We start from the raw sequence: 12654 nt of genomic DNA, 5'->3' as shown, positions 1-12654 counted from the left end.
TGTTACGTAATAGAAATAACAAGTACTGGTATCTATTAGCACGTCTTCTTATCTTGTAGAAGTGTACTTCTACGGATCATTTTTTTGAAAACAGACTCACTAAATTAGAAATGATTTTTTTTTCTGATCGACGTTTAGGTAAACGCGCGTAAAACACTGATTTGGGCGATCTTATTTATAATTTTCATAAAGTTTGGACTGCTAAAAATAGTAATTTTTTATTACTCATATCCTGTACTCCAACTTTGATAGACTACATTTTTGTTATATGATATTGAACAAGAGTAAATGAATGTTAGACGAAATCAATTTTCACCAGAAATTACTTCAAAACAAGTATAATATAATTTTTTTCGTGAAAATCGACTTAATCTCAATGTAATTTTGATACTTAAACAATCTACCTTATTTCCTGAAACTGTTCTTATACATCATTTTGTATAATTTACCACTATAATTTTTTGATTAATTTTTAAAAACTGCCCCTTCTCGTCATATATTGCCGGTGACGCACACTCGGGACCTCATTATTAAAAGGCAAGATGAGGAAACGTGCTAATAGAAACCAATACTTGTTATTTAGATATCACGTAACATAAGGTGTACAATTTCAACGACTAAATCTATCAATTTTACATTTTGGCTCTAAAATCGTTAACGGGCTCTTAAGTTAAAGTGGAAATTACATATCAACAACTGCTCTTGAGGATTTAAGTTAAAATTTAAAAGTGCGAAAAACCACCTTTCTCTACTTAAAAGTATTTCTAAACATTAAAAAAGTTTGTCCATTTAATTGCTGCGTACGTATGTTCTCTATCAAAAATGATAGATTTTTAAGTACTTAGATACGTTTTTAGGACACGTCTTTATTAAAAATGGATGTTAAAAGAGGGAAAAATTGGTAAAAACTTTTCCTAACTTACAAAATGTCAACTAGTCCAAAGGCCTATAAAGCTATAAATTAAATATAGGTATAACACTATAAAGGTTCGATATTTTTCTAAACGAATTTTGTACTTTGTGTCTTCATGAGCTCTTATATACATGTCCTTATGTAGATATGTAGGTACATATCTAGGATATATAGTAGCTTCAGTCCGACTGAAACAAGCGAAAGTCTCCGTCTACAGAAGTGCATTAGGTATTTATTTAAGACTATCGAATTGTATTTGATGCTCTTACTATATCCTAGGTACTAATCTATAAATCAATAGGTACTCATAGTATTGACTTGGTTGATAGTTGAAGCCAGCTGCAACCGCTACGATGTTTCATCATATACATAGGTGTATTTAAACGTTTTATACTTACTTGTGTAGGATATTTAACAAATTCTGTAACAAAAACATAAGGTGTTCTGATTTTTATGGAAAGGAAACTAGTTCGTGATCTGTATGCATCATTGAAGATACGGAGTCTTTACTTCGCACGGTACCTACAGTTACCTGCAATACCTACTATCTTCCTCTACGAATCGGTCAAACAAATATGACACGTTATTATTGTGACGATACAAATAACATTTTATCAGACTTTTTGCGCGCTTTGTAGATGTTTGACCCTTGGAACCGTCTAGAAATTAGATCGTTTAACCAAAACTTATTTAGAGGAATCATAATATACCCACCATATATAGGTACCTCCTTATCCGTTATCACCAGAGATCGGACAAATTTGCGACATTGCTCGCAATAATGTGGACATGACTCCAAAATTGATTAAATAATTAATCATTTAATTAATTTCTTACCTGAGGTTTAATTTTGATTCCTAATCAATAAATAACACAAAGAGTTCTTATAATGTAAATTTATTTAAAAAAATAATCAGTATGTTTTCCAAATTTTCTGTAGGTACTTATTTTTTTATATCAAAAATATATTTAAGTGCTATTTATTGACTAGGGAACAAAATTAAATCTCAGATAAAAAATTAATTAAATGATTAATTATTTAATCAAATTTGGAGTCATGTCCACATTATTGCGAGCAATGACGCCAATCTGTCCGATCTCTGGTTATCACTATATAAGTTAACGCAAACCTACCTATTTTATGAAGTACCTACGAGGGGCGTTCAAAATATTCTCGGTATTGATATCTTACGACCTCTTCTAAAATTTATTTCGTTACTGGCCGCTAAGGTTTATTCATTGACATTAAAAAAAAGTATAATTCGAACCGAGATAGTCTTTTGTTTTTCTGCAATTGCTGAACAAACATGAACATCCTGTGCGAATTGACAATGTTAACTAAATTAGAACATCGATGCGTGATAAAATTCTTGACAAAACAGGGTAAAAATCAAAAAACCATAAAAGAGGAAATGGATTGTGTTTACCGTGAGTCTGCTCCTTCTTTATCTACCATTCAAAAGTGGTCAAGCGAGTTTAAACGCGGAAGGGAGAGTATTGAAGATGACCCTAGACCTGGCCGGCCTGTAGTAGCTACTTCACAAGAAAATATTGATAAAGTGGAAAAACTTATATTGGAAGATGGTCGAGTGAAGGTAAAATCTATAGCACAAGTAACCAATCTCTCTATTGGTACCGTACATGATATTATACATGACCATCTTAATATGTCAAAAGTAAGTGCAAGATGGGTTCCGCGAATGCTGACTCGGCTTCAAAAAGACATGCGTGTAGCTTGTTGTTCCGATTTTATTGACCTGTGCGGTGAAAATCCTGATGAGGTGCTGCAAAGAATAGTTACTGGAGATGAAACCTGGGTTCATCATTATGACCCAGAGAGTAAACAAGAGTCCATGCAGTGGCACATTAAGGGTTCAGCTCATCCCAAGAAGTTGAAGGTCATCCCTTCAGCTGGCAAGGTCATGGCCACGATATTTTGGGATTGTGAAGGAGTATTACTAATCGATTATAAAGAAAAAGGTGTAAATATCACAGGACAGTACTACGCTAACATTCTACGTCAATTAAAGGATTTAATTAAAGAAAAGAGGCGAGGAAAGTTAACCAAAGGTATTCTGCTTCTGCATGACAACGCCCCCGTCCATACTGCTCATATTGCCAAGGCAGCTATTGTTGAACGTGGGTTTAAAACTGTTACTCACCCACCGTATAGTCCGGACTTAGCCCCCAGCGACTTCTTTTTGCTCCCCAATCTTAAAAAGGATCTGCGTGGAAATAAATTTTCTGACGATGAAGCATTGAAGGCGGCAGTGGAGGAGCATTTTTACACGAAAGATAAAAAATATTTTTACGAGGGATTAAAAAAAATAATTGATCGATCTTTTAAGTGTATGAACATAGGGGGGGAGTATATTGAAAAATAAAAATATCAAACTTTTCGTACTTGTTTGTTTTCATTCTCATACCGAGAATATTTTGAATACCCCTCGTATTATAGACGGATCTGAAAATAGAACTACAATTCTATGTTTGAAATAAATGTAACCATAAAATTCTCTGCCGTTAATGCCCCACTAAAAACTGACTGGATTCTGTAATGTTATAATTTATTTACAAGAGTTATCGGTTTGTAAGCTAACTTATACATAAATATATACGTAATATGTACATATTATTATTCGTATAATATTTAAACTGTAAAGTTGAAATTCACTGTACTTTGAATTCAAAATTTCGAGGTAGAGCCTGTTTGAAAAGAGAAGAATCGTGGAATGTATTGAGCACCATACATTCCACGACTCTTCTCTTTCCGCACAGACTACAATTGCGGCTCTAGCGCCCATAAAATTAACCCCAGAGAATTCTTACACCACAGAATACAACATGCATTTGCGGCTTTTGAGATCCCTAAAACAGGTGGTTTCTACTGCATTTGGCAGTTTTTATAAAAAGTTGACCGATCCATGTACGGCTATCACCAGTTAATAATTTGACACTGACGTATTAGCTGGCGTGTGCGTGACATACTTTACATACACAAACATATAGAAAGTAAAAGGAAAGTAAGTTACGCAGACGTTAGCGATTAATATGTCAGTTTGACCCTGAAAGAAATAATTTAGGTTACATAAGGTTAATTTGGTCACAAAGTGCGGAGCACTAAGCCCTTGTAAACTAACTTAGTAGTATGTATAACGAGTATAATAAGTATAATACTAGTAGGTACCTACAGGTGATAATTCGGAACCATACGGGCATCCGACACGAGTTTGGGTAGGTTTCTAATACAAAGGTGCGTAGCAAATTTCCCGGGCCTCTATTGTTTCCCATAAAGTTTTAAGTCTTAATGTATTGTTTGCCCGCATTTTCGTTAGTCATAAATTTATAATTTATTTGGTTCAGAAACGCGTCACTTTTCAGGATTGCCATAAAACAAACCTAACCTATCTGTAGGATTAACCTTACGTGAAAAGTTAACGGTTTCAGTTTTGGGAGTAACTAGCGACCCGCCCCGGCTTCGCACGGGTTAACAAATTATACATAAACCTTCCTCTTGAATCACTATATCTATTTAAAAACAACCGCATCAAAATCCGTTGCGTAGTTTTAAAGATACATACAGACAGACAGACAGCGGGAAGCGACTTTGTTTTATACTATGTAGTGATGATCATGTGATGATAATACGACAATCAATACATTATATGACTTAAAACTTTATATATGGGAAACAAAGGGACCCCAAATTTCCCACGTTAAGACTTTTAAATTTTTAATTAATGATCCGATATATCAGGAAATTACAAGTTTTACTACTTATCAGATATAAGTAGGTAATAATAAACCGTGCCCTCATAAAAGTCGCCTTTAACTCTTATTCTCATAGGATTCTTTTGTACATTATTCTTTTTAAGCTAAGCTTTAAACAACAATTTGTAATAAAATAACCACAATTTTGTTTTCGCATGTCCGGCTTGGCTTGGCTATGAGAATTATTTAATTAGTTTTATCCTCCTGAGTCCCCCTTGTCATTATTGCATTTTTGAATTTGGAACCATCTTGTATTCCATTTAATTCAAAATTCGATTTGAATTAATACCATTATAAAGGGATCCTCAGGGACTCCAGAGGAGCTATTGTTTTAATTCAAGAAGTCAATATCTACATATCTTTCTTTGATAGCGAATATATTTTATAAGATTATTTATTCAGTAAAATGCTAAATTCCTGAAGTGCATTTTGCTTTAGTATTAATTACAATGTAATTACATAATCGTATACGTAAGTAACTTTACTTTAAGTAGACACGTTTTACCCGTTGCTATAACTGTATGCCATAGTTTTAACGTGAAGCGTAGACTAAATTACGAACCTGAGTCCACACTAAATCTTATGCGTATACATTACGTATACCTAGCTATAATATTATGTAAACTTTGAACCTGCCTAAACTAATAAAAGGGTAATAGATATTAAGTTTTACCAATGAATCACGACGGCCTATTACGAAAGTGTAAGGGAGAGCATATGTTTGTGTAATGTGTATTGTAGTAGTAAAGATTAGCACCTCTAGAATTAATAGTACATTATTGTCGAGGTTCGGAAGTAGCTACTTGCAGGCTGAGGATTCGTTTTAAACGGACGACCTTGGGAGTCCGTTTAATTGAATCCGAAGCCAGCAAGTAGCCTTCCAGCCGAGTCATATATAGTGCTTTTCTCAAAAATGGTGCAAGAAATAGAAATATTTTACAGAACTTACAGAAGCAACGTTCTAATTTTCCATTAATTTTCACAGAAAAAAATACAACCATTAAAAAAATTAGCTTGCCGCCTTTAAAAAAAAAAGAAGTGTATTTTTCTGCTGAAAATACGCCAACCTATTTGAGACACCTAAATAGTCGCGGTACCAACATTAAGCCTGTAACAGACTATCGCACCGCACCGCGACCTTGGAGCGTCGCACCCATAAGTGAGAGCGAGAGAGAGATATCTGTTTCTCGCTCTCACTTATGGGTGCGACGCTCCAAGGTCGCGGTGCGGTGCGATAGTCTGTTATAGGCTTTATAATAATAAGTGCTGATCATCTGTTTGGCTGTTTAAGGGACCTATGCCTTCATTTGATATGGCCATTTGAAGTTTTAAAAAGTTTTGAACTCGTTAAATAATGGAATTTGTATGCGACATTGCAGTCCCGAAATCGAGACTGCAATGTTTTTAACTTTTTAATTTTTTGAATGACCATGAACTACGCACTTCGCGACCTATTTTTTAACCGGCAACGTCGACTTTGCCGTCCATTTTTGAGAAAATAAATGAATTGCGATAAACCGATTTAATATTCTGTAGCGATTACTTACCTACTTAACTTAAACCCCTACCTAAAAAAACTACAAAAATCAAATAACCGAACCCAACGAATGAAAAACTGACCTAGTAGGCAGTTTTTCATTCGTTGGGTTCGGTTATTTGATTTTTGTAGTTTTTTACTCGTATTTGTAGTGGGATAAAATGGTTGTCAAAATTAACTTTTGAGTGGCTAACATAACGCTAAAAACAAATATTTCTGTATTGTACCTACATAGGTAGGTTATTTTGATGCCAAAACAACATATTTTTTGTGTTGATAGCATTTTATAGGGTGTACGGGTAATACGACTTTAACATAATGTGCAATACGTTTAGTTGTATATAAGCATTATGCGAAGTGCCGTGTAATTGTAGCTAAGTAATTGCATTTACAGAAGTCGTTGCGGCATAAATGTAAACTTTAGTGGTCTCAATTGGTCCATAACTGCCAAGGTGAAGCCACTGTCGAGTACACGGGCTGGATTATGGGCTGGGTTGGGCAATACTGCTGCGACATCCCAAAAGAACTTACACAGACATAAGCTCACTTCTTGTCATCGCAGACGCACAATCGTATTTTAATATTAATCGATATAAATGCGACAGTTCGCGCGCAAGTTACTCTGGGCACATTCGGACTATGTGACGGGCCTTATTTTATCGGTGATTAAATTAGTAATGTAATTAAGAACAAGTGTTTAAGCTCACCACGTTCGGACATAGCATGTAGGTATACATTTAGGTTGATTTTTATTTGCTTTCTTCGCCGTATCCGTTTTTTTAACAGATCTGTATGTTTGACTTACTACCTAGCTTATTTAAGTTAAAGTCAGTATTCTTCTCGTTTAGATCTTATTAGTTATTAGTCGTAAGTTAACATGTAAACGGGCTTTGGTTTCGGTATACGCATGTGGTGAGTTTTCACTTGTGTAGGCTGCAAGTGCCTCGTAGATAATAAGTGCAATATTATTGAAGTCTCTCGATGTGATCATTTACTAATATACATATTTATCAAAATATTAAAAAAAAAACTTATTGCTTATCTTTTATAATGTTTTAAACAATTTCTTAGAAATCATCATGTAAAATTAGTCGCTGTAAAAGTTTAAATAAAAATAATGTGACAGTGAATGTTAAATTTTATTTACATACCTTTGTGCACTTGATTCATGTACATGCCAAAGTATCACGTACCAAAATGATGTATCGTATAGTTTGTCAAGGGACTGTCTCATTTCAAACATAGACAGAGAGAATCATACTAATCTTTGTCCTAGCACTCAAAAGAAAAGAATGAGTAAGTATAGTACTAGCACCCAAAAGAAAAGAATGAGTAAGTATAGTGTTTATTTGATCTTATTTACTGACAATTTGGTTTGACCAACTATAGTATCCCATGGTATTAAAGTGTCCTGCAGGTGGGGCATAATGAGAAAAAATCTATTTTTTTGTTAAAATCCATATTCTCTATTACTAGTATTACTGGGCATCAATTCAAGAAATATATGTTGTTATACTCATCAGTCTTCAGTAATCAACTAAGTATAAAAATATTGTATTTTGAGTTAATCTTGGGGCCTAAATCAATTTTAAAAAAAGGTGTACCAAACTGCCCCGCTTCCTCTACTGCCTTATGCTTGTAATGTATCTAATATCCCACGTTTAGCAGACAGAAAGTTAACTACGGAACCCTACACTGAGCAAGTGAGCATGGCCCGACATGCTCTTGACCGATTTTTTCTTAAGGTGTCGATGGGGATGACAGCGCACAATATAACAAGAATCATAATGAGATCATGCGACAATGTGAACTTTTGTGGGCCGAACAATAAAGTAGGTTTTTTCACTTATGCAACCATCCAACAGTTCATTCCAGCTTTGTTAAATCGATCTAAGATAAAAGAACGTAATCACCAATAAGTGAATTGGCTATTACCTACTTATAGTCTAGTGATTAGTCAGGCATGCCTATATCCATCGTCAAATAAGCGCCAGCTTCTTTAATCGAGTAGATTACAGTGTCCAGAATCATTTAGTAGTCCACCACAAATATGTGTGTTGTCACTATGAAGCGTGGGGCCGGAATCGCAGTATTTTTAATTTCGCTCTACTGTAAGTAATATTATTTGCCAATTAAATGCATGTAACAGTATGAAGATTCCACAAGGGTTACTCTTGCCCCAGTGTTTGTCTTATCCCATCAGGCGGTCTAGCATGAGTTGCGTTCTCGCGCGCGACTCCATACTTGAAGTCGCGCAAGATGTATGGAGTCGCGCGCGAGAACGCAACTCATGCTAGACCGCCTGATAGTACACCAAACGAACACCAAAAATTGCCAATCGGGGGAAATAATACATGTGTACGCCAATTCTGGCATAGTTGTAGGGAATGGTGTATTAAACAAGATACAAAAGTACCCGGGGGTGGGGGTGAAGGGGTTTAAGGTCCGTTTAAACGCCTTGCCCACTTAGCAACTATTGCTGCTGACTGTACCTACTTATATGTTTATCTTACATTAAAGTAATTAATTAAGTTAATTAGTATTATAACAACACATGGAATATTACACCGGATGCCTCAATTCAATACTGTGGTGTCTGTGGTAAAAGATGTCATATTAACATCAACAACTACATAGGTAGTATTTAGTAATAAAATTAGAAATAAATAGTTTGATCTTTGGCCACCTTTGTGCTTTGCCAATAATAATGATATACATTTCTTACATTTCCAACAGGTTGCTTCAACAAAACATCCTGACTTTAAATGCGAGTAGGGGGAAGTATTTGAGAAAATAATATTATAAAAATATACCTCTATTTTTCGGCGTAATACATACCGGGTGGGGCCTAAAACAGGAGCAAAAAATGTAACTGTAATAGGCTGTGCTCCTCAAACTGACCAACATTTGTTAAGCTACTTTTAAAAATAACTTTTGTTTTGATTTTTAGTACACTTTAATAGTAGGTACCTAGATTATTAACCAAGGAATGAAAGGCACTCATTTCTGCCGAGGTAGTTCGGCGCTCGAACGCAGTGAGAGCGCCAATAGTCCGAGGCTGAAATGATGCCTTTCACCCGAGTTCAACACTCTACTTTTCATTTCGAGTACGAGGAGTGTTTTTTTAAACATGTCAAAGTATACATTTTTAAAGTATTTTTAGGGTAGGTACTTTCAATTAACAATTTAGGCAAAAGTATCGTTATTTATGGAATGGGGAGTCAAATATCAGAATGGAAATTGTAAAACAAATCCATTTAAACCCCAATTTCAATTGCTTATCGAAAATACTTAAACTTTCTTGTACTCTATTCATAGGTACCTAATAATAGAACTAAGTATAATAAGGTTTTGGCAAAAATTTATTTTTGGTACAAGCTTTTATCGCTGACTGTACTTTTCTTACGACAGACAACTAATACTCATCGAGACAATTCTAAAAACCCCTAACACAATTAGGTTGCGTTGTTTTATCACAGAGTTCCTATGGCCACCTATTGTCTCCATCGTCAGATCAGTTCGACAGTACCATATTATTGTATTGTCATCAGAACTACATACAGCTGCCAATTTTCATGACGCTACGATCCTTGGAAGATGGTTAAATTAGTTACCTTAGATTCCATTACATGTTAGTTACATACAGGTCGAGAGTTCCTATGGCCACCTCCTGTCTCCATCATCAGATCAGTTCGACAGTACCATATTATTGTATTGTCATCAGAACTACATACACCTGCCAATTTTCATGACGCTACGATCCTTGGAAGATGGTTAAATTAGTTACCTTAGATTCCATTACATAGTTACATTACATACAGGTCGACCTAATAAAAGCTTGTTAAAAAAAGATTGATACTTGACTCCACAGTCAAACTAAATACAGTTTTGTGGAGCTTTGTTCAATTGTAAGTTTTACATTTAATTACAATAAATAATAAATAAATAAAACCTACGTACAGTAAGTAAATGAACAGTTACAGGGACTTTAGAGCAGACCATATACAATGCCAACAACTTCTATAAACCAATGACCGAGGAGTACGACGTGAAACATCGTGGTCAGCTGTTCCTACCACCCTGCATGAAACAACTTTTGAATTGCTGGGAACTTGTCAAGTAACGCATTTTTATTTATACCGTCGACTTTATGACGTCACAGTTACTACGCCCACCATTTTCGCGCTTGTCATCTTATATAGGTACCTATTTGTGTGTATAAGATGCCTACCATACTGAATGCATTGATACCAAATATATACCCATATCCGAGATGACTTGAACGGAAAGTAGGTACCGTAATTCGGGGTGAGTTGGCGCGAAATCGAAGTTCAAACCTAGATAAAAGTTTATTTTTATATGTGGCACATTGATTTATATACAAAAAAAGTGTTCCGGAGGTATGAATTTTATTTTGTCAATGATAGTTTGTTGCTACATTGCATAGTTTCTACGAAAAATGCATAATAGTAGGCAAAACCAGCTCACCCCGTAGTTGGGGTGAGATGGCTTACCAAAGGGGTGAGTTGGAAAAATTGCTAGGGTTGCCACTTTTGGATTAAGACAATAGCTCGACTTGTCAAGAGATTTTTTTTATTAATGTAGCAAATTTATGTTATATTTATGCTCCTATTTGAACCGGCTTAATGTTTTCGATAAGTAGTGACCCTTATTTTTATGACGTGCTAGGTTTTTCCCGCGGCTTCGCTCGCGTTATAATTTCACCCCCCCTTTAAGCTAAAAGGAAAGTCTATGTTCAACAGTGGACGTCTTATGGCTGATGATGAACCACTCAGTAGGTAATAGCCTGTATTACTGTATGAAATAAATAAATTGCAAATTTTAATATAACGTATTGATTTAATTTGCATTTTATTTAATTTCTTTGCTACTTCAATGATTTTTAAAATAATATTCACCATTTCATTATAATGTAAGACACTTTTGACTACTTATGTAAATCGACAACCCTGAACTACGAACGCTATCTCCCCCCTCTACCAAGCCGGTACACCTCGTTCGTAACACCAACTCTCCCCATTCGTGAGCAAACTGTCCCCGTTGTCGAGCCAACTCACCCCACAGTACAAACCTACTCACCCCATAAAATTCATCAAATGCGGTTGGACTGTTTTCTATGTTAAAACCATTATAAATAAAGAAAATATAACATATGTTTTTCTGTTTCCAATAAGCCATGTAAGTATATAAACGATATCCGAATAGTATATGAACACTTACTTTGGTAAACATTACTTAAAATCAAAGTTAAAATCAACTAAAAATCCACCGATTTCGAGCATCAACTTTGAGAGTGAATTTATGTTTCAAAATTGTATGATTTGGGAGCTAAGTGTTACGAAAAGAAGAAAAAATATGTCTAAAAATATAATCAAATTACTTTGAGAGCAACATAAGCCCAAAAATTAAAGTAACTACTCAAAAAAGAAAGTCTGGATTCGCAAGCCAACTCCCCCCGCGAAACCTACTCACCCCGAATTACGGTACCTAATCTAAAACCGGATTTGCCATCCTACTATTAGTACATTGTGCAACGGGTAACCGAGATTTTGTAAACGACGTCTCTCAGTTCGTTAGAGATTCCTAAAACTAGTGATTTCTAGTACGATTGGCTTTTATCAAATGTACCCAAAGGGACCCTTGTCATTCATGATATACTAATCACTCCTACTTATTTCTCAGACCCGATCTCTTCTGCAAGTATACCCGTGAATACAGACAGGCCCTCGAGAGCATATGCATGGACTTGCGGTTCCAATGCACGGAGTTCACGGGGCCTCAACCGTTCCATACGGTCAATTTGTCTACTTGGAATTACTGCCCTCCGACCAAATTACAGTTGTAAGCACCCAACAATAGGGTATTTGACTACTAGAGTCTGTGCGGAAAGTGAAGAGTCGTGGGATTTGAGGGCGCGCCAGTGCTATTTTATGGTTTTTGCTATGCTGACAACACTGGTCACGTGATTATAGTACGACACTAAAGGTCATGATACTTGAATCCCTTTGTTCCGGTTTTTTGCCACGGCTTACTAATCGGAGCCTGGTGGTGTCGGCTCGTCAACTCAATCCTCTGAATTAGCGCAGGCACTAGTTTTCTTCTACCCTCTTCTTATTATTTTTTAAACAAACTCTTGTTGGAATGTCTCAGATACTAAAGTGACAGTTCGATTAACAAAACTACTAAAACTAGTTAAGAATCTGCCCAATACAACTGTCATTTTAGTACCAAACAAGAGTTCTCGTTTAAGTACTGCCTAATCTGTGCATTCCAACAGATATTTTAATACAAAACCGGGTAGATCGGGTAGAAATTGGGCAATACAACTGTAACTTAATATCTGGGATATAAAAATAGTGCATAAGTAGGTAGGCCTTATTGTGATATGTCCGGTTCTCTCATCTCACGATAT

General features: G+C 35.5%; 1 protein-coding gene across 1 annotated transcript; it reads left to right on the top strand.

The window, feature by feature from the left end:
- The first annotated feature begins 8262 nt into the window (after nt 1-8262).
- LOC134660678 (uncharacterized) lies at nt 8263-12087 on the top strand. The gene is made up of 3 exons (XM_063516457.1): nt 8263-8332; nt 10199-10340; nt 11925-12087. Exons 1-3 carry the CDS (start codon nt 8272-8274, stop codon nt 12085-12087), a joined length of 366 nt encoding a protein of 121 aa, XP_063372527.1. The 5' UTR covers nt 8263-8271.
- Nucleotides 12088-12654: the final 567 nt, after the last annotated feature.

This window comes from Cydia amplana, chromosome Z, assembly GCF_948474715.1.
Source record: "Cydia amplana chromosome Z, ilCydAmpl1.1, whole genome shotgun sequence".
NCBI lineage: Eukaryota > Metazoa > Arthropoda > Insecta > Lepidoptera > Tortricidae > Cydia > Cydia amplana.
This window is presented reverse-complemented; position numbering and strand designations above follow the sequence as displayed.

What these genes read in the sequence shown, in the direction of transcription:
- LOC134660678 (XM_063516457.1), top strand. Translation starts at nt 8,272, where the DNA reads ATGTGTGTTGTCACTATGAAGCGTGGGGCCGGAATCGCAGTATTTTTA. An exon ending in ATTTTTAATTTCGCTCTACT is followed by an intron (nt 8,333 to 10,198) that starts GTAAGTAATATT and finishes GTAAATGAACAG; the next exon opens with TTACAGGGACTTTAGAGCAG. An exon ending in AATTGCTGGGAACTTGTCAA is followed by an intron (nt 10,341 to 11,924) that starts GTAACGCATTTT and finishes CTTATTTCTCAG; the next exon opens with ACCCGATCTCTTCTGCAAGT.